This window comes from Heptranchias perlo, chromosome 21, assembly GCF_035084215.1.
Source record: "Heptranchias perlo isolate sHepPer1 chromosome 21, sHepPer1.hap1, whole genome shotgun sequence".
In the NCBI taxonomy this organism is placed as follows: Eukaryota; Metazoa; Chordata; class Chondrichthyes; order Hexanchiformes; family Hexanchidae; genus Heptranchias; species Heptranchias perlo.
This window is the reverse complement of record NC_090345.1, coordinates 36,041,657-36,063,686: the sequence shown is the minus strand read 5'-3', so window position 1 is coordinate 36,063,686 and position 22,030 is coordinate 36,041,657. Positions and strand designations below refer to the sequence as shown.

Genomic DNA, 22,030 nt, shown 5'->3' with positions numbered 1-22,030 from the left:
GCACCCTACCACAGCCAGACAAGCAGCCACTTCTTTGTTGAATATTATGTTAACATTTGCTATCCTCCAATCACAGACACAGCCCTATTTTTACAGAGTTTCTTAAAATATTAACTACTGCTTTCTCACTGATCTTTTAAATAACTCTGGACATTTCCTGGTCCGTAAGGCCTGCAGATATTATGGGTGGATATTTGTTACCTGATTCTTCTTGTTCATCAAAGTCTGCGGGATCAGATCCACTCCGGCTTCGAGGTTCTTTGCAGCTTCGGGTCTTGCGAGTGCAAATTTCCTCATCAGTGATGTCCCCACTGTCTCCCTGAGCAGTCAGAACAAAATGTAAATTTTTCAGTTAGACTTGATCTGTCCTTGGCCAGAAACACACCGAGCGGAGACATTGGAAGCTCTGGACAGCGTCTCTTACCCTGATGAGCGATTTCTTTATCTTTTTGGCCGTGCTCATTCCCAGTGTGTTGTTGCGCTGTAGGCTCGATTTTTCAGTGTTTCTGTTCAAAGTCGCTGTGGTTGTGTTTCTTGTGATCCATCGCCTGCCTCCGAAGAGCTCAATAACCTGAGCCAGTGTTGGCCCTTCAAACTTGCCTTCCTCCTACACGGAATAATTACATAGAATTACATAGAACTTACAGCACCATTACAGGCCATTCAGCCCAACTGGTCTATGCTGCTGTTTATGGTCCACACGAGCCTCCTCCCAACTTACTTTATCTCACCCTATCAACATATCCTTCTATTCCTTTCTCCCTCATGTACTTCCCCGTTATCAATCTTAACATGTTACTCACACATTTAGCGGTTCCTACAGGTATAGGCTAACCACTAGTAACTAAGAAAGTTGAGGCGTTGTTCTCAATTAAAACTCTCTGCTGACACTCTTACACAGAGATAAAGTTAACTTTCCTGATCAGGTCATCTTTCCCCAGTGGCAGAAACAGTTATTGTAAAATTTTAATTGATTTCAAGTAAAACTCCACATTAAGTGAAACAAATGAACAGCAATTTTCAAAACAGTATCTCCAACATCTTTTAGTGGATTCATTTGTATAATTTTTAACAGTTAAAGCTAATTTTATCTCTTCTACTATTTTACAGATGTTTAAGTGAATTGCACATGATATCGCTCCTATGTGATGTGAGGGGTAGAATTTACAATCCTGAATTTGCAGAAAGATTGTCATAAAAGTAAATGCTAAACTGTTGGATTTAGATTAGAAGACACAACCATAATAATAATACTTTTGTCCTTTCGGGATTGAGTCTGGTATAGTTATATTCTTCTTAAAATATATTAAAAGAGACTCCAGTCTTATTTTTGAAAAAGAGCTTACAATTAAAATGATGACTGGATCTGGAAAATAAAAGCCCACAGACATAGTTAATTTCAATAGTGTGTATAGCTGGGCTCAGATTATTTATGATATTTACTCAAGTCTTTGAAGATTACAGTGCCATCATATTGGGCTCCTCCTCAGAAGAGGTAACGTAATTGTAACACTTAGTCCCCGTTATAAACACATCAAATGACAGAGGTGAACAGCTGAGACTATGGAAGAAGCATCACAGAAACTCCTGTCAGGGGAAGTGTGTTAGACACTGGCCTTTCACCTCTGGGACTTGGGTTCAAATCCAACCCATACTGTGGGATGAAAGTCTCCTCTGACTATGTTTTCTTTTGTGAAATATTGGCACTATAAAGACCATCTTTCTCAAGAGCTTGGCCTAGTTAGTCTGGGTAGTCTCAATCCAGTTCCTAGTGGACAGCACCGAGCTGCCATGAATTGCGATTCTCAGAAACCAGTGGATGGTTGGTGCGGAGAATGGACAAAGTGTTACACTGGTGCTGTAAGGCACTGAAGCAACTTGTTGAGACAGAGTAGAGAGAGCTTTATTCTACACCAGGGAATGTTTGATGCTAACAAAAGGGGAAGAGTTCCATTCCCCAGTATTAACATCTCTCACATTGATACATGAACACATTTTTCTTTAAAAGAGAAAATCCTCTCCTCTCAACAGTAAACTCTTGTATTTAATTACATCGTTACAAAGGGAGGAACAACCCCAAACCAAAATTTGTAATTACACATACATCCTGTCAATATTGGCTTAACACAAATTTTATTTATCCTGTTAAGCACCTTAAATAACTTAAATAATCCATTCCTAATAGCTCATTCCTCTAACACCAAGGAGTAGTCTCACTGCACCAGCTCTAGTGCAATGTCATAGCAACCAGAACAATACCTGGTTCTCCAAATGTGGTCTGACCAGAACATTTCAGCTAATGAGAATATGAACGCAACTGATTTGGCAATATAACCCAGCATACTCACATGCCTAGATCTCTTTCAACTTCCCCTTGGCAACTTCTGTCCCACCCATTGAGAACATGTCGCTCCTATTTTGCTTCCAATATGCAGGATCTTGCCTTTGACTACTGTGAACTTAATTTGCTACTGATCAACTCAGGTGCAAGCCCTGTGGTGCTCTCTTTGTAAGATCTTGGCTGCCTCCTCTTAATTCATCGACCTCCTCTTGTTTAGGGTCATCTGTGAATTTAACTACTTATTATGAGTCTAGGGTATTTACATATACCAGATACAGGAGGGGTACCAAAATGGATCTCTGGACCATCCCACTCAATAGCTCCCCTCATTTTAACCTAGCTGCCTATCCCTTTATTCTTTCCTCTTAGCTAATTACTAATTCATATCTAGTATCTTTGTTACCCATTCACTTTAGTTTGTAAAGGAGATTCTCATGCAATACTTCATCAAAAGCCTTTTCAGTTAGTCCCACTGTGGGTTGAGAGCCCAATACTAAGTGCAAGAATTACCAGCCCCTTTTCATCAGTTTTATATATGATCAAATCCCCCTTTTCTTATCAGTACTTTGTCTCTTCACGACATAATACGAAGACTTCTGAGGGTCAACGGTAAAGGAATGTGAAGGATATTATGAAGAGTCAGATATCTCACTCTGTTCAGACGAACTTCTTTACCTTCTAACTTCTATCACCATGAATAATGTGTAACATCAATCCCCATGCCTCATTGAGAGATTGAACATGAATACATTTAAACCTAACCCTTTCCCTTGCAAAATTGAGTTGATCTTAAAGTTTGGCAATTAGAATTTACTTTTACTTCTTTTAATACATTTCATGCTTTAACATCACAATAAACATAAATAAATGTGAAAATTTGTCAGTAAAGGCAGATATTTTGAACTCCTAATATTAAAGTCTAGAATTTTAATGGATGAATGCCTAGTGTGTTTGGCAATATTAATGAACAAATGCCTAGTGTGTTTGATTGATATTCCTTTACCTGTTAAATAAAGTAAGCAGGTTAATGCCAGAATTAAAATAATGGAATGTTATGCAAATATACTTAGTGTTTGTCTACTAATTTCACCGACAGGAATTTCTAAGCCTACGTTATTTGATGTTGTTTAGAAAGATTGAGTGCATGTGATTGTTGTCCATGTACCTGATATAAGCTGACGTACTGCTTCCTCAGCCACTGCAGTCTCTGGTCAGGAAACCTCTTCATTTTTCTCACAGCCGTCATCAACTCCTGTAATCCGTCATGCACCATCTTAGCAGTGTACTTAGGGGCCACAAAGTGTAACAATCGGTTATCAGTTGTATGGACCCCATAGAGTAGCGTCACGCAATTATCCTCCAGGGTCATATGGCACAGCTTGTTTTGAATGCATACAGTATTCAGATCAATTCCTGTATGTCCCATGTAGACAGCTTTCACCACAGACATGTCCAAGAAACCTTCCACAAGTCCATTTAGTGCTATGTGCCCATACAGCTGAAACTTGCTGTTACAAAGGTCCACGCTATTTCCCACCACCATGCTTTTTACCTTGGTGTTGGCTGGGCTGGCTGTAGGTGGTTTTGTCCAGGTTAGGGTACAGTTGTCAGGTTGCAGTTTGAGTAAACAGCGCGCCGAAAGGTGAGCCTCCTGGTCATAATGTATGACAGTTGCCCCTTGTAGGAGAAACTGATGGACATCAGCTCTAATGGACAGCACATACCAAGGAATAAGTTCCGTCTCATGACTGAATGCCTTTTGCTGGTCCTCGGTCCCACTCAGGTCCCACTCACTGGACTGCTCCAAGGAATCACTTTCCGAGTCAGACAGATCTCCAACAATGAACCTGTGCAATGAAGGAGAAGAAAACTTAGAGCTGTACACTGATGTTTTTTCTCGAGTTCCCTTTGCCGCCTCTGATCAAGGCTCACACCAGCTTCTTCGGCTGGGAGTGGGGCCAATGAGCTGTGGTCTCCTCCATGGCTTTCGGTACCAGCACCACTCCAAGCTCAGCTCACAGGAGCCAAAAGTACAGCACAGGAATCGTTCTGCAATCATTTTTCATAAGGCACAGAGGACACACCGGGTTATTATTTATTAAATAGCACTTCTAGTTTCATAATTAGTTCATGTACGAGTGCAATGTAAAAATGCAATAGTATAAAGGAGCAGTGTTAAGTTTTTACTTGAGAACTTTCTGGCTTGGTTTGTTACTTGAGGGGTTATTGTCTCATAAGTGCTGGAGGTGAAAGGAAGCCACGTTGTGCATCACCACACACTCTAAATTGTATTAAATGTCACCTACAGGACTGAACAAAATCTATTGCTTAAGGCTGTTGAATCCATCTGACAAATATTGAAACTAGAAGCATTTAATAATAGCACAATGACATGAAATAATATTAAATTCAATATTCAATTGTGGACCAGGTTTTACTTACATAGTCCATAAATCCTCAGCCTTTCCCGCACCCTCCTGTCATAGCTCTGGCATGAGTGCGCCAGAAGGGTCTGAAATTAGGCCAGAACACAGATATGCTAGGTCCCGGCCTAACATTGGATGTTCCTGCAGGAGGAGTGGGCTGGGAGGTGGGGACTTCCAGGCGATTCTGCATCCCCAGCCTGTAAAATGCCACTGATGGGAACAGCAGGTGAAATATTCAGAAGAATGAGGCATACCAGCCTCTGGAATAGTGATTGTGTGTCTCCTTTTGGGGGTCCAGGCCTGGGATACTTTTGAACACTATTTTCCTTTTGGTCGACAATTTTACCATAGTGTCCCAAAGTTACCAGCACCAAATAGGTAACTTTGCCGAATTTCTGTCGGCATTCTCTGGAGGAAGATTGGCAGAAAGTCCTGAGAAACGGCAGATACGGCCTTTTCTGCCTTCTCTCAAGGTTTCTGTTGACCTTATTTTGAAGTTAACAGCGGGAGAGGTCAGGAGAACCCTGTGAAGATTCTCCCCATAAAATGCACATGGATGTTTCATCTTATACTTGTACTTCACTCCAAAATAAATATTAGGAAGATAGAAACATTGGAACAGGAGGGGGTCATTCAGCCCCTCGAACCTGCTCCACCATTCAATTAGATCACAGCTGATCTGTACCTCAACTCCATTTTCCTGCCTTAGCTCCAAATCCCTTGATACCCTTACCTAACAAAGATCTATCGATCTCAGTCTTGAAAGCTCCAATTCCAGCACCCACAAGCTTTTAAGGGGAAGAGAATTCCTGATTTCTACTACTATTTGTGTGAAAATACGCTTAGTAGCACAGAAACCGCTGCCAATGTCAGAAACCTACACCTTTCTGTGTCCTTGACCAACAATGCAGGTCACACCTTGCTTGATGGGTCAATCAAAATGTTCTCCGCTGGTATTCAGCTATTTCCTATTACAGTTGATCGCTCCACACCTGGATCAACAGTTACACCAATTTGTCATCTGCTTGAGAAGCATTAAAGGATCATTATTGCCAGTACATTGAGTAAATTTTATTTTACTGCTAATTTTGTTAGCACTACACTAATTTTTTTCAAAATGGGAATCCCACCTCTACTGTGTCACTAATTTGTATTCTGCGATGATTGTCAATCCAAAAGAATATCTTCTAAACGCAAAGTGGAAAGAAGCCTCAAAACTGAATGTAGTTGAAATCCTATCGTGAGTACATTCAAGTCCCGATTTTCACTTGGGGCACGAGTGCAGCATTCGGGGTCTGGGGCAAACGGGAAGCCCGCGGACCAGCGTCATGTGAGGCCTGGAATGATTTCAACTGCTGGGTCTCATTTCAACTTTGGAGGCGAGTCTCCCACCCAAACATGGTGGGAATCACTACCGGACTGGTGGGCGGGAGCGGGATTTCGGGCAGCAGGAGGCAGCTGCTGGGGTCCGCGGGAATGGCCCCCGGCACTTCAGTAAGTGGTTGTGGTGGGGTGGTGGGGGGGGGTGGTGGTTAGGGGGACATTGAGGTCAGGGGAGGGAGGGGAAATGAAACTGTGGGCTGGGTTTCCCCCTTCCAATCCCCCTCCCCCCAATCACCATTTACCATAATGCCGGGGACTGATCCCATGGCTCCCCATCTTGCCGCCTGAAACCCAGGAGTTAAAATGGCGGCGGTGGGAGCAGGATGCGAACGGGGAGGTAAGTATTCCACCCTATTTTAACCCACCGCACAGCTCATTCTCATCGGGCGCGGGGGTTTAAAATCAGGGCTTCAGTTTGGTCACAGTTGGCCTTTGGGCGTAGAAACACCACAAATTCAAATGTCATAGCAGACGGTTAAACAAGCCTGAAAACATCGACTACACACAAATTTGTTAGTTCTTTTTTTTGATTGCAGGTAATGCAGAAAGGCAGAAGATCAACTTACAACACCCGATTTGATTCTGAAGTTTTCTTCACTCTAGTTGTGGTGCTTCAGAAATAAAAGTATAGGAGAAGATAAGGTATAGAAACAGAAGGCCACTAGGATCGTGATGAAAGAAAAGTCAGTTAGTCAGCCGAGAAGGTAAATAAGTGCTAGGTGAAGGGGTGCAAAATAATCCAACAGACCAAAAACCTTTGGAACTAATGTAGTAAAAAAAATTCTCAAACTTTTGGACAAGTATGTTTTGCATTAGCCTCATTGTTGGATGCCTGGATTCAATTTGTGTCCAGCTGCACATGATTCCCAGAGGTTGGCCAGAGGTAATGTGAGATATGAAATAATGCTCGTTTAGAATAGTTTAATGCTAACTGCCTTCATTTTCAAAGCATTTATTTGTGACCATTATGTTGGACCAAACTAATTTCTGCTTTATTGCATAAATCCATGGTGTCAGTCAGGAGACAAGATCTGACATTTTTATATCTTCTCCCTTGCTCTGTAAAGAAAGAAAGACTTGCATTTATATTGCGTCTTTCACAACCTCGGAACGTACCAAGGCGCTTTACAGCCAATGAAGTACTTTTGAAGCGTAGTCACTGTTGTAACGTAGGAAACGTGGCAGCCACATTGCACACAGCAAGCTCCCACAAACAGCAATGAGGTAATGACCAGATCATCTGTTTTTAATGTTGGTTTTGGGATAAATATTGGCCAGGACACCAGGGAGAACTCCCCTGCTCTTCTTCAAAATAGTGCTATGGGATCATTTACATCCAACCTGAGAGGGGAGATGGGTCCTTGGTTTAACTTCTCATGCAAAAAATGGCACCTGTGATAATGCAGTACTCCCTCAGTATTGAAACGGAGCATCAGCCTAGATTTTGTGCTCAAGTTCCTGGCACGGGACTTGAACCCACGACCTTCTGCCTCAGAGGTGAGAGTGCTACCAGTGAGCCACAGCTGACATGGGAAACAGGATCTGACATTTTTAAACCTTCTCCATTGCTCTGTAGCTCTGTATCTACACACAGCAAAGAAATGGCCTGATTTTTCTCACTGGAAATCCAACACAAACATCTCGCAGAGCAACAATATTAAACTTGGGATTTAAGAAGTTAAAAATGTCACGGTTATGTACAAATTTCACTTGACTGCCAAGTGTTCAGGACTCTGTTGGAATAGTTTAATGGACCGTATTCATTAATGTCAAAACTTGAGGCATTTCAGGCTCAATAAACCCAAACTAAAATTTATTCAGCCATCAACCCCTCTTCCACCCCTCCAAAAATAAATCACAAAAATGTCCAAATTTTAAAAAAAGATGCAGGCAAGCCTAGATTTCCCGATTGGCATTAGTTTAACACTGGCAGTGACCCAGTTATTCTAATGTCAGTGGTACCCCTCGCATTTTAACACTGGCAGTGACCCAGTTATTCTAATGTCAGTGGTACCCCTCGCATTTTAACACTGGCAGTGACCCAGTTATTCTAATGTCAGTGGTACCCCTCGCATTTTAACACTGGCAGTGACCCAGTTATTCTAATGTCAGTGGTACCCCTCGCATTTTAACACTGGTGGTAACCCAGTTATTCTAACATCAGTGGAACTCATTTAATTTAACACCGGCAGTAATCCAATTAGTCTAATGTCAGTGGTAACCCTCTTATTTTAACACTGGTGGTAACCCTGTTATTCTAACCCTGGAAGTAATCCTATTATTTTAAGCAAGTTACCATCAGCATGATAATAATGCCAATTGAGAAAATCCAACTGTGTGTGAATGCTTATTAAAAAAAAAAATTTGAGTTGCAATACTGATGATTTTGGACCAGGATATTGCTGGCTCAAACCTAAGGGTTTGTACATACCTAACATAGTTGTCTCAGTGCAGGTTTAAAAAGAGCTACTGCTCTCTTGCCTCTGAAGGTTGTGGGTTCAAGCCCCACTCCAAAGACTTGAGCATAAAATCTCGGCTAACACTTCAGTGCAGTACTGAGGGATTGCTGCACCTTCAGTGGTGCCATTCAGTTAAACAGGTCCTATTCATCTGCCCTGATAAACATGAAAGGATCAAAGGACCTAATTACAAAGAGTGAGTAATTTAAATGTCCCTGCCAATTTATCCCGAAAACAAACTGTGGTACAGCATGCTGGCTCAGATAGTAAACAGATTAACGTACAGCTGAAAGATATCCATGCGTTACCTTGCCATACCCTTGCATTAGCACAGAAAGAGGCACCTTTTCCAGTCCTGGCACTTGGGTTGAGTGATGGATGCACTCCCCCACACTTCGGACAGTCCATTTGAGAAATTTCCAGCGTTTCCTTGCTGAAGTATGCAGAGCAAGCCCCCTACATGGCATGCACCCCTACCACTGGAAGCTCGCTCAGTGGGAATGGGGGAGCGGGGGAGAGCTCAAAGTTTCCTGTGCTACTATACCTCTGTAAAGGGCTGCAGCAGCCACTTAAAGGGAATAGCACCAATGTAGGGGAGGGGAACTATTTCTGGTTGCCCAAATAATCAGGATGTCAAAAATAAAGGACAGGCACAACTCCTTAGGTGGCAAAAATGTTGTGGGAGCAGGGAAAGGGATAGAGCCCCCTTCAAAATAAACACCTCACTTCAATGAAATAAAGCTGCCCCCTGAAATCAATTTACCATAACTCTACACTAACCCTAACCAGCACGGCCCTAAGCCCAAAAGTTCCCTAACCATAAACCAGGAAGGTTTTGTCCTGACCGCAGATTATAAGGCTACCAGGAGCAGCAGGAAAACAGAAGGGAGTGGCAAAAGGTTTGCCAGGAGTGACGGCAAAGTGAGAGGGAACGGCAGAATGGCAAGATGGCTCAGCCAGGAAATCTTTTCGGAATCTTGTGAGGTCCAACAGCCAATGAAAATGTCATGAGAAAATGAAGCACCAGTACGATAAGTAGCATAATGTGTTACATCAAACCTCTGTCTGTTATTGGGTGGGGGTGTTGTTTGATTGGTTCTCTCAGTGAGCTGTCTCTGCAGGAATATTTCATACACTGCAATGGTTGAAATTATGAATGCCATTAGGAAACTGTTCCAATACTTACTGATATTTGCTTCTGTCTTTGAACGAGTTCTTCCGTGAAGTGCAGCCATCACTGTTACTTTCTTCTCCTTCCTCGCACTCCAGGCTTCTGTTACAGCTTCGAATAGTTTGGAGAATGTTGTTTACAGTGGACTCTTTCTCTGTGTTGTTTAGTCCGTCTTTTCCAATCCGCTGCAAAAAATGGTCTTGGCCATTGTAGTCTGCAACAAACTGTGAACACCCAGATCCCTTAGTGAGTCTCTGTTGCTGATAACTCAGGTGACAAGTACACAGTAAACCTAGAAAAGACATCTGAGAAGGACTGAATACCAGATAAAAATCAAATTCAGTTAGCAATTTCCCTATCAGTGCAGATTAATGCCCTTGCCTGTGCTCGCTGACATTGGCTCCCAGTCTGGCAGCCCCTCGATTTTAAAATTCTCAACCCTGTTTTCAAATCCCTCCATGGTCTCGCCCCTCCCAGTCTCTGTAACCTCCTCCAGCCCTACAACCCTCCGAGATCTCTGCGCTCCTCCAATTCTTGCCTCTTGCGCATCCCTGATTTTAATCACTCCACCATTGGCGGCCGTGCCTTTAGCTGCCTAGACCTTAAGCTCTGGAATTCCCTGCCTAAACCTCTCCGCCTCTCTACCTCTCTCTCCTCCTTTAAGACACTTCTCAAAACCAGTTCTGACGAAGGGTCACCGACCTGAAACGTTAACTCTGTTTCTTTCTCCACAGATGCTGCCTGACTTGCTGAGTATTTCCAGCATTTTCTGTTTTTATTTAAAACCTACCTCTTTGACCAAGCTTTTGGTCACCTGGCCTAATATCTCCTTATGGGGCTTGGTGTCAAATTTTGTTTGATTACGCTCCTGTGAAGCGCCTTGGGATGTTTAACTACATTAAAGGCGCTATATAAATCCAAGTTATTATTGTTAATGTTGAACAATTCCATGTATTTAGGGCAGCAAATGGAGCTGCTGCTTGTAAACAGTTAATCCCTTTACATTCCAAGCTTTGAATGTCCCCTATATAAAATTCACTATGCAAGTTCAGTGGAATCCTATTGTCTACACAAAGCTTAAGAAAGTTGCAAGTTACCATTCTTGCACAGACTTAACAGGTCAGCTGTACTGTTTATTACCACATGTAAGGAACAAAAAGATAAGGTAACCAAAAATTAGATCTACCATCCCAATAATATCTCCCTTATCTTTCCTCCCAGAAACCCTGTGTCTGCTAACACACAAATGTCTCTAGTAATTAATAAGGTGCTGAATTTTCCAAGAGATTCTAATCGTTCCAGGAAGTGTTTATGCATGAATATTCCCCACCCCATTAAATGAACTGAGAAATGCTGATTTTGTCAATAGTATTTCTCATGCAAAAGTAGCATAAATTAAACAATAGGACAAAAAAACATATTCCTTTTTTATATTTTATTCGTTATCAATTTAGAAATCCATTATTTTCAATCCGAATTTATCACCACTTTTGGCTGCTTTGGGTAGAACAATTAAAGAAGTAAAATGTCTCAGAAAAGTTTGCAAGGAATTCCTAACTTGGTTTAAATTGCCTCCAGAACCTGTCAGGGTAAATTCTGCAGTTGGGTGAAGTACATTGATGTTCATGCACCATTTGTTTTCATTATCAGTGTAAAGAATTCTTACCTCGATGGTGTCATCCTGAGAATCGCAGCGTGAGTGAAATTTTATCAAAGTGGCTGCACCGTCCAGGACATCACACAACTCCTTCAAGAACACTCCGCAGAAGGGGACCACTTTGCAGCCAGGGATATTCAGAGCGCGGTTTACCACTTTTCTGTATTCAGACGATGATTCGTGCTGTGCCATAGCATCTTTGAGGCTTCTCATAGTTTCAATATCAGACTGGTCCATAAATTGCCACATCTTCAGAACCTTCCTAGACCTGCAACAGAAAAACTATCAAACTCTATCAAGTGATATTAAAAGCACCTTCCATTGATGGCGAGCCCCAAAATGTTGGTGAGTATAAAGGCCAGAACATTTATTCCTCTATTTGTCACAACTCTGAGATAATGCTGGAGGGAGAAAGTAATAGTTCACAGTACGTCCATGAGGTCAACTCCACAGTCAATGAACAAACTTATGCACTTTCAAGTTTGGTTCAACTTCAGAGAAAGAGGAAACTACAGAAGTCCTCTGATAGGCTCAATACATTTTCCCCAATAGAACGTTACCCACAAGGAGGTCATGATATTGCATACAAGATTTGTACTCGGACAAGGGTGGGGATGGGTCTATACTTTAACTGGGAGGATTGGCCTGTATTTTGACTAGGGCAGGGATGGGCCTGTACTTGGACGAGGGCAGGGATGGGCATGTACTTGGACTAGGGCAGGGATGGGCATGTACTTGGACTAGGGCAGGGATGGGCCTGTACTTGGACTAGGGTGGAGATGGGCCTGTACTTGGACGAGGGCGGGGATGGGCCTGTACTTGGACTAGGGCAGGGATGGGCCTGTACTTGGACGAGGGCAGGGATGGGCCTGTACTTGGACTAGGGTGGAGATGGGCCTGTACTTGGACGAGGGCGGGGATGGGCCTGTACTTGGACGAGGGCAGGGATGGGCCTGTACTTGGACGAGGGCAGGGATGGGCCTGTACTTGGACGAGGGCAGGGATGGGCCTGTACTTGGACGAGGGCAGGGATGGGCCTGTACTTGGACGAGGGCAGGGATGGGCCTGTACTTGGACTAGGGCAGGGATGGGCCTGTACTTGGACTAGGGCGGGGATGGGCCTGTACTTGGACGAGGGCGGGGATGGGCCTGTACTTGGACTAGGGCAGGGATGGGCCTGTACTTGGACTAGGGCAGGGATGGCCTGTACTTGGACTAGGGCAGGGATGGGCCTGTACTTGGACGAGGGCAGGGATGGGCCTGTACTTGGACGAGGGCAGGGATGGGCCTGTACTTGGACTAGGGCAGGGATGGGCCTGTACTTGGACTAGGGCGGGGATGGGCCTGTACTTGGACTAGGGCGGGGATGGGCCTGTACTTGGACTAGGGCGGGGATGGGCCTGTACTTGGACTAGGGCGGGGATGGGCCTGTACTTGGACTAGGGCAGGGATGGGCCTGTACTTGGACGAGGGCAGGGATGGGCCTGTACTTGGACTAGGGCAGGGATGGGCCTGTACTTGGACGAGGGCAGGGATGGGCCTGTACTTGGACTAGGGCAGGGATGGGCCTGTACTTGGATGAGGGCAGGGATGGGCCTGTACTTGGACTAGGGCGGGGATGGGCCTGTACTTGGACTAGGGCGGGGATGGGCCTGTACTTGGATGAGGGCAGGGATGGGCCTGTACATGGACTAGGGCGGGGATGGGCCTGTACTTGGATGAGGGCAGGGATGGGCCTGTACTTGGACTAGGGCGGGGATGGGCCTGTACTTGGACTAGGGTGGGGATGGGCCTGTACTTGGATGAGGGCAGGGATGGGCCTGTACTTGGACTAGGGCAGGGATGGGCCTGTACTTGGACTAGGGCGGGGATGGGCCTGTACTTGGATGAGGGCAGGGATGGGCCTGTACTTGGACTAGGGCGGGGATGGGCCTGTACTTGGATGAGGGCAGGGATGGGCCTGTACTTGGACTAGGGCGGGGATGGGCCTGTACTTGGATGAGGGCAGGGATGGGCCTGTACTTGGACTAGGGCAGGGATGGGCCTGTACTTGGACTAGGGCGGGGATGGGCCTGTACTTGGACTAGGGCGGGGATGGGCCTGTACTTGGACGAGGGCAGGGATGGGCCTGTACTTGGACGAGGGCAGGGATGGGCCTGTACTTGGACGAGGGCAGGGATGGGCCTGTACTTGGACGAGGGCAGGGATGGCCTGTACTTGGACTAGGGCAGGGATGGGCCTGTACTTGGACGAGGGCAGGGATGGCCTGTACTTGGACTAGGGCAGGGATGGGCCTGTACTTGGACGAGGGCAGGGATGGGCCTGTACTTGGACGAGGGCAGGGATGGCCTGTACTTGGACTAGGGCAGGGATGGGCCTGTACTTGGACTAGGGCAGGGATGGGCCTGTACTTGGACGAGGGCAGGGATGGGCCTGTACTTGGACTAGGGCAGGGATGGGCCTGTACTTGGACTAGGGCAGGGATGGGCCTGTACTTGGATGAGGGCAGGGATGGGCCTGTACTTGGACGAGGGCAGGGATGGGCCTGTACTTGGACTAGGGCAGGGATGGGCCTGTACTTGGACGAGGGCAGGGATGGGCCTGTACTTGGACTAGGGCAGGGATGGCCTGTACTTGGACTAGGGCAGGGATGGGCCTGTACTTGGACTAGGGCGGGGATGGGCCTGTACTTGGACTAGGGCGGGGATGGGCCTGTACTTGGACTAGGGCAGGGATGGGCCTGTACTTGGACTAGGGCGGGGATGGGCCTGTACTTGGACTAGGGCAGGGATGGGCCTGTACTTGGACTAGGGCAGGGATGGGCCTGTACTTGGACGAGGGCAGGGATGGGCCTGTACTTGGACTAGGGCAGGGATGGCCTGTACTTGGACTAGGGCAGGGATGGGCCTGTACTTGGACTAGGGCAGGGATGGGCCTGTACTTGGACTAGGGCGGGGATGGGCCTGTACTTGGACTAGGGCAGGGATGGGCCTGTACTTGGACTAGGGCGGGGATGGGCCTGTACTTGGACTAGGGCGGGGATGGGCCTGTACTTGGACTAGGGCGGGGATGGGCCTGTAACTAGATAAGGTTGGGGATGGGCTTATACTTGGACTAGGGTATGGGTGGACCTGTACTTGGATAAGGGCGGGGATGGGCCTGTATTTGGAATTGGGGGGGATGGGCCTGTACTTGTATTAAAAAGACCACCACATGTTCCTTGTTACTAAAATTATCAAAGACAGAATTGTGACATCCCAGTCACCATGGCTGCTTACCTCATCAGGGGTGAAATTGGTCATTGGCAGTAGCGCAAAATGGAGATCAGCCAATCAGCAACTCACTTTATACCCCGCCAGATTTTCTTTTCGATTGAAGTCAATTGGCTGCCGTTTTGTTATCGCCTGTTTTGCTCTACTGCCAAAGAGTAATTTAACCCCCATCAGGGTAAAAACTCATTTGGGCCTAGATTCGGGGCTATGCGACCAGGTTGCGTCCAAACCAAGAGGCCTGAAGATCAAAAAAAAAATTGGTCCTCCTGCCTCATCAACATACTCCGGTCGATCTGCAGACATTAGGCCCCTCATTAATTTTGGTAGAAGAGGCAGTATAAACTAACGGGTACAACTCTAAAGGGGTTGCAGGAACAGAGAGATCTGGGGGTATATGTACACAGGTCACTGAAGGTGGCAGGACAGGAGGGGAAAGTGGTTAAGAAAGCATACGGGATCCTGGGCTTTATAAATAGAGGCATAGAGTACAAAAGCGAGGAAGTTATGTTGAACCTTTACAATACACTGGTTCGGCCACAATTGGAGTATTGTGTCCAATTCTAATAAAGTGTCCAACTTTAGGAAGGACGTGAAGGCCTTAGAGAGGAGAGCAATCAAGATTTACTAGAATGGTTCCAGGGATGAGGGACCTCAGTTACATGGATAGACTGGAGAAGCTGGGATTGTTCTCCTTAGAGCAGAGAAGGTAGAGAGGAGATTTGATAGAGGTGTTCAAAATCATGAGGGGTCTAGACAAAGTAAATAAAGAAAAACTGTTCCCACTGGTGGAAGGGTCGTGAACCAGAGGACACAGGTTTAAGGTGATTAGCAAAAGAACCAAAGGCGACATGAGAAAAAACTTTTTTATGCAGTGAGTGGTTAGGATCTGGAATGCACTGCTTGATAGGATGGTGGAAGCAGGGTCAATTGTGGCTTTTAAAAAGGAATTAGATACGTACCTGAAGGGGAAAAATTTGCAGAGTTACGGGGAAAGAGCGGGGGAGTGGATCTAGCTGGAATGCTCTTGCAGAGAGCCGGTGCAGGCTCGATGGGCTGAATGGCTTCCTTCTGTGCTGTAACCATGCTATGATTCTTTGATTAACATATTCAAGTGGCTTAACCCCTGATTTAGGCTTCTGCCCGAGATGCCTAAGAAAATGAACCCTATGGAGATTGGGTGCAGGCCGATCCACTGCTAAATTGGTATGCTTTGCCCCCGAAGAACAAACCAGTTTCTACTCCATTATCCTTTATCTTTTCAACCTTGGTTGTGTCCTGCACAATGAGCCTTGGCCCTTCACATTGGCTCTTCGAAAGAGAACACAACCACACAAAAGCCATGATGTTGGCAATACAGTTCCTAAAACAGGGGGAAAGTTACTGGGCTCAAGATGTAGAAACTGCACAGCGGAAACACAGAAAAAGTTCCTTCCTGCAAAATGTGTAATACTTGGGCTGAAAATAATGATGGGAAAATTGTTTGGCTGCAAAATCCACTGTCGCACAAAACTGCTTCTTTTAATACAAAAGCATTGAGCAATCTATTAATTCTACTAAACTCTTCTTTCAATTCCTGTCAAACCAACTGGAGCTCGTTTGACCTAACTAATCTAAAGCGATGTTTGAGCAAATGCCAAAGGCCAATTCATGATCAAAGTGGCTTGTATTTAATACGGAAAAATGCATTCTGATCTTACTTTGAACCTTCTCCAGTGGAGGAATGAATCAACAATACCTGAGGCCTGCCAGGAATTCCATCACTGCGTTGTAATTACCCATGTTCCAGCAACACTTGGCCACGTGGACCAAGTAAGAGAACACTTCCCTCTTCTCCTCCATGGAGCCAGCAGTCAGGATCAGCCACGTCACCCAGGAGCTCACCTGCAACATGACGGGTTTGCTTTTAGTGAGGCACTAAATACCTAACTGGTTCCGTCCATTATCAAATCTAGTAATTGTACCATTTGTGCCACAGTAACGTTCAGATGAACATACACATTTGATCTGTACATTACTCTGGTGAGAGCACAGAATTCAATTGGCAATGCTAACTATCCCCAATGGATGGAAACTCTGTTCCCTGCTGAATCTTTTTCTCTCTTTTTTTGTGAGTTTTAATACTTATCAAAGTGAGAGATGGTGGTGCTGGGCAATAGAACACTTTGCATTTAGGACACCCATTGTCAACTGGGTCATGTGTAGCAATATCAAATGGAGACTAAATCTGCCGTTACTCTGTCCTCAATAACCCCACAAGGTCAACTCCCACTCCTTCATTTCCCACACCAGCCATGCGGTGACCTTTCCAAATGACATTGCCAATTTAGTGCTATATCAGAGGTAGTTTTGCACTGGGAATTACTTTTGCTGGCTGGGAATTGTGTTGATTCCAGTCCACTTCATGTAGGCCATGCAGCAGACAAAGAAACTTTCATCTCATCAGTCTAGGTCAAATTTGAACTCATGTCCCACAGGTGAAAGACCAGTGTCCAAACCAGTATGCTACCCATTGCACTTCTACATCAATGTTAATATGAATATTGATTGAGAAATTTACTGTATAAAAAATAATAGGAGTCCAATTAACATGTACTGTGGTGATTTAATCTGGGGGAGTGCAATTAAAGCAACTGGGTGAATGTCGATTGTGCAACAAATGTTCTGTATTTTCTGTGCATTTTCAACTTTTAAACAAATAGAAACTGTTCAAAAATAAATGTTCAAAATCTGGAAAAGTAATTGAGGGACAACCTATCTAAAAAACGTATTCAGATACAAAACATTATTCCTGTGTAAAGCAGTGCCGAAAACAGGTCATATCGGGGATTATTCTGAGTGGTTTAGAAAAGGAAGCATGAGAAGTCCAAGAATAAATCTACCAGAATATAGGCAGTTTTCTACAAAAACCTGAGGTAAAGCAATCAGAACTTCCGTTATCGTTAATATGTCCAACATAAAGTGCTGGTGCCCAGTTGCAGAGTTCATCACAAGAATTGGGCAGTGAGCTCCTCATGTACCAGTCTCCCTGCCTCCAGTGACTGTTCTGATTCTGGTAGCTGCTGTGCACCACTGTCCTCCTGGGCCTTAATGTCTGGCAGTTCCTCCTCATCCATATCCAAAGCAAAATCTCTGCCAATGGTAATATTGTGCAGCGTAATTTTCGCTCAGGCATATTGTAATCTTCCTCCCCAACTCAAAACAACTCAGTAAGGACCCTGGTTCACAGAGGTCTGGCTATTCTCTGCTGGGATTTTTAAAAATTTATTTTTGGGATGTGGGCGTTGCTGGCAAGGCCCGCATTTATTGCCCATCCCCAGTTGCCCTGAGAGGGTGGTGATACAACTTCAGAGGCAGTTAAGAGTCAACTACATTGGTGTGCACATATAGGCCAGCAGGTTTCCTTCCCTAAAGAACATTAGTGAAGCAATTGGGTTTTTATGACTATCTGACAGCTTTATGGTCACTTTTACTGATACCAGCTTTTTATTTCCAGATTGTATTTCATTAAATGGAATTCAAATTCACCAACTTCATGGGTGGGATTTGAACTCATGTTCTCTGGATGACTAGTCCAGTAACATAACCACTACATTATTGTATGGGTATTACGAGGAGCGCTCAGCCATCATCAGCCATTGCTACATCACATCACCCATATGACCAAAAAGCCTGCTGTCTATTGTGCCTTCTTCAAAGAGCTCTGTCACATTTGATTGCCTCAGAATGACATTCTTTAGAACTATGCATTGAGGTAAATTATTTTCTAGATTGGTTGCACACCATTTGCACATGACGGAATGATACCTTTCTTATTTAGACAGTTACTGGTACCTTTCTGCCTCTGCTTATTGCTAAATGTGTGTGGTGAGGTGTATGATGTAGAACTTCCTTAATGGAACAAAACACAATGTGGCTGATGGTGCTTGAAAGGTCCTTGTCACATTAACACTCAGGGCACTGCAGGGCTCTGGTACTGCAGTGTGGATGGTAGACTTTTTTGGCATACCTCAGGTCAGTCTTCTCTCTTGACACTAAATCTCCTCATGCACTGCTCTTTCATCATGCCTAGGTAGCTGCCTTGGTTACAGTAGATGCATTGTATGGGGCAGAACTTGCTGCCATTCTTGCCCTTTCTGCTCCCAGGTTGCCCTCTCTTGTTCCTCCCTCTCCAATGCAGGATACCAAACAATGGCCACTGCACTCTATGCACTCAGGTTCAAAACTCCTGTGTATTAGCTGTCACCTTGGTTCAGCGGTAGCACTCTCGCCTCAGAGTTAGAAGTTCATGGTTCAAGTTTCACTCCAGGAATGTAAGCACAAAATACAGGCAAACACTTAAGTGCAGCACCGAGGGAGTGCTGTGTTGTCAGAGGTGCAATCTTGTAGATGAGACATTCAACCGAGGCCCTGCTCAGGTGGATGTTAAGATCCCATGGCACTTTTCCAAAGTAGTGCAGGGACTTCTCCTAGTGTCATGGCCAATATTTCTCCCTCAACCAATACCACCAAAATAGATTATCTGGTGATTTTTCTCGCTGCTGTCTGTGGTCCTTGATATGTGGAAATTGGCTGCTGTGTTTGCTTAGGCAACAGTCATTAGACTTCAAAATAATTAATCGGCATTGATGTCACTCCATGATGTCCTGAAGATGTGAACGGCACGATATAAACGCGAGTTTTCCTTCCTCCTCCTGACCTTCAATGGCACCACCATCGTTGTGCCTCCACCGTCAACATCCTGGGGTTCAAGAGTTGACCAGAAGTTTAACTAGCCCAGCCATATTAACACTGTGGCCACAGGAGCAGGACAAAGGCTGGGTACTGAGTAATTAGTGGCTCACCTGATCTCTCAAAGCCTCTCCAACATCTATGAGGCTCAAGTCAGGAGCGCGATGGAATACTCTCCACTCCCACAAACAGCAAATAAATCAATGATCAGATAGTCTGTTTTTGGTGGTATTGATTGAGGGAGAAAATGTTGATCAGGACTGGGAGAACTCCCTGCTTATCTTAAAATAAATGCGTCATAGGATCTTTTACATCCATTTGAGCTACCAGAGGGAAACTTGGTTTAACGTCTCTTCTGAAAGATGGCACCTCCAACAATGCAGCATACCCTCAATACTGCACTGAAGTGTCAGCCTAGATTATGTGCTCAAGCCTGTAGTGGGACTTGAACCCACAACCTTCTGATTCAGAGGCAAGAGTGCAACATCTTCATAAGAAAGTTGTAAAATAAGCACTCTGGTCCGTCAGCCAAATCCAATGTGGAAAAGACTCAGGCCCATTTTGCTCTGCCTAACAATCTACGTTTGCCAGTTCCCAACGCATTAAATGGAGGAAATAGGAATGCAGAACCATAACGCCAGTTCTACACCCACTTTGTGCTTGACACACATTTCCTGAGATATTCCTGGTGTGGAAGGAAGGCTCTCACCTAAAACAGGCAGAAACACTTAAATTCTATGTATGTCACTCATAACGTCTCCCGTGTCATTTTCTAGGGATTCTGCTGAGTGGACACTGCTCCAAAAATCACCAAACAAACTGGGCATTAGAGGTCGTGGGCTGCCCTTCAGATTGGAGGATCTTCAAAGCGGCAGTCAGTGACTTTCTAGCAATTCAGGAAAGTATTGTCTCCCCATTCGAGGGCCTGCAGTGTGGAGCTGGGCTCCATCTAACTGCTGTTTCTGAGAGCAACCTGCTGGCCAGAATAGAGCTGGGAATTTGCACTGCTACAACCCTTTAAGGCCTGCAGCAATGCATAACTTCCATCCCTGATTTGGTGCCAGTTGGTAGTCACACCCAGGCCATGGCTGGGTGCACACAAATAGCACACTGCCTGACTCACGCTGGGGAGGAGGGCTGAGGAAAATCAGGGCCCTTGTGTCAACTTTCTCACATCCATTCATGGAAATTAAATGAACTTAAACAACAAAAGTGAGCTGACTTATTTACAAAAGTGCTGTGTTTTTTTGCACAGCTACAACGACAAGACAGATCAATTTGAAGATTTGAGACACGGGGTTGGAAATTCTAATCAACAAAGTTCACATAAAAACACTTGTTTATTTTAATTATCTCCATGACATTTGCTGTGACTGGACTTCAGTGTACACCGAATATTGAGGCATTAGCTAAACAATTAGTTGAAGAACAATAGATTAACATTTACAGAGGTGGAACAGGAGGCATTAAGTGCATAAGGACTGCACAACTCAAAGTTAAATGAAGATTACCCACATTATTGTAAACATTATAGGACAGGCTGCCATGGTAACAACGGAGGGAAACATTGGCTTTTGAGAAACTCTGCGCTTAAATGAGATAATACTGAACAAGTAGAATAAAATACAGTCTGTTGAACTCAAATCTCAGGCAGCCATCAGACTCAACCTTGCCACCACAGAGCTATGAAGAGGACATGTTAATGGCATACTTATTCAAGGAGTGTTCTGCTGAGTGACTTCCCATCATTGTAAAGATTAAAGCTGCTTTTATTTTGCTCTTGCTGCTGGGTCCCTGTAGCCGTTGGATTTTTAAAAAATCATCGACGAGGAAGACCTGTTTCTCACTGGGTCTCCATAGCTGCCATCATACTTACTGCAGCCAGTAAACTCACTACTGCGATGGCAGCAGCCTGTTTCGAGGGGTGAGGTCATGAATTTGTGTGACAGGACACCAAGTTACATAAACCTTTCCCATCATCTCTGGGGTGATCTTGTGATGCAATGTGACCACTCCACGTAGGCACACAGGTCAAAAGGTCATGTCCAGCCCATGCACATATACGGACAGTGCGACCATTTTACTGGAGACCGGCCGAACATCGCAAAATAAATGCAGACGGCCGCTGTCCTGGGACCAAGGCCACAGTGGAAAAGCAGTTAAGAAAGTTGCAAACATCTTTCTAATGCTGAATAAATAAAGAAGGACAGCAGTCACCATGCCTCATGTCAATGAAATGTAACAAGCTGGCATTCAGAAAGTTTAACGAGACAGACTAATATTACTCTGCAGGATCAGATATGCAACTCCACCCTGGCATCCTCAAAGTATTTATCCGCACTCTCAGCTTACAGGATTGGGTAACTGATCAAACAAAGAAACATGCTTCATTAGCACTTTCCAAACATACTGAAACTCAGAACACGCTTACCAGCTTTTAAAAGAACAGCTAGTTTTTGCTATGATTTTTATTTTATTTATTGGTGGGTTTTTGTTTGGGGTCAGTTAGAAATTGGGAGGCCAATTGTGGAAGCTAATTTACTACAACCTGGCTTCAGAAGGCCTGAACTCATTTCATTTCAGACAGCTCAAC

The 22,030-nt window shown here is 44.8% G+C and overlaps 1 protein-coding gene across 2 annotated transcripts in view; it reads right to left on the bottom strand.

Moving 5' to 3' along the window:
• plce1 (phospholipase C, epsilon 1) overlaps positions 1-22,030 on the bottom strand; it is a 371,927-nt gene that overhangs the window by 71,406 nt on the left and 278,491 nt on the right. For both annotated transcript variants that reach the window (XM_068002466.1, XM_068002467.1), the window contains exons 6-11: positions 16,445-16,590; positions 11,447-11,705; positions 9,796-10,004; positions 3,507-4,188; positions 425-607; positions 202-319 (exon numbers count right to left, since the gene is read on the bottom strand). In XM_068002466.1, coding sequence (XP_067858567.1) covers positions 202-319; positions 425-607; positions 3,507-4,188; positions 9,796-10,004; positions 11,447-11,705; positions 16,445-16,590 — 1,597 coding nt within the window. The remainder of the gene's footprint in view (positions 1-201; positions 320-424; positions 608-3,506; positions 4,189-9,795; positions 10,005-11,446; positions 11,706-16,444; positions 16,591-22,030) is intronic.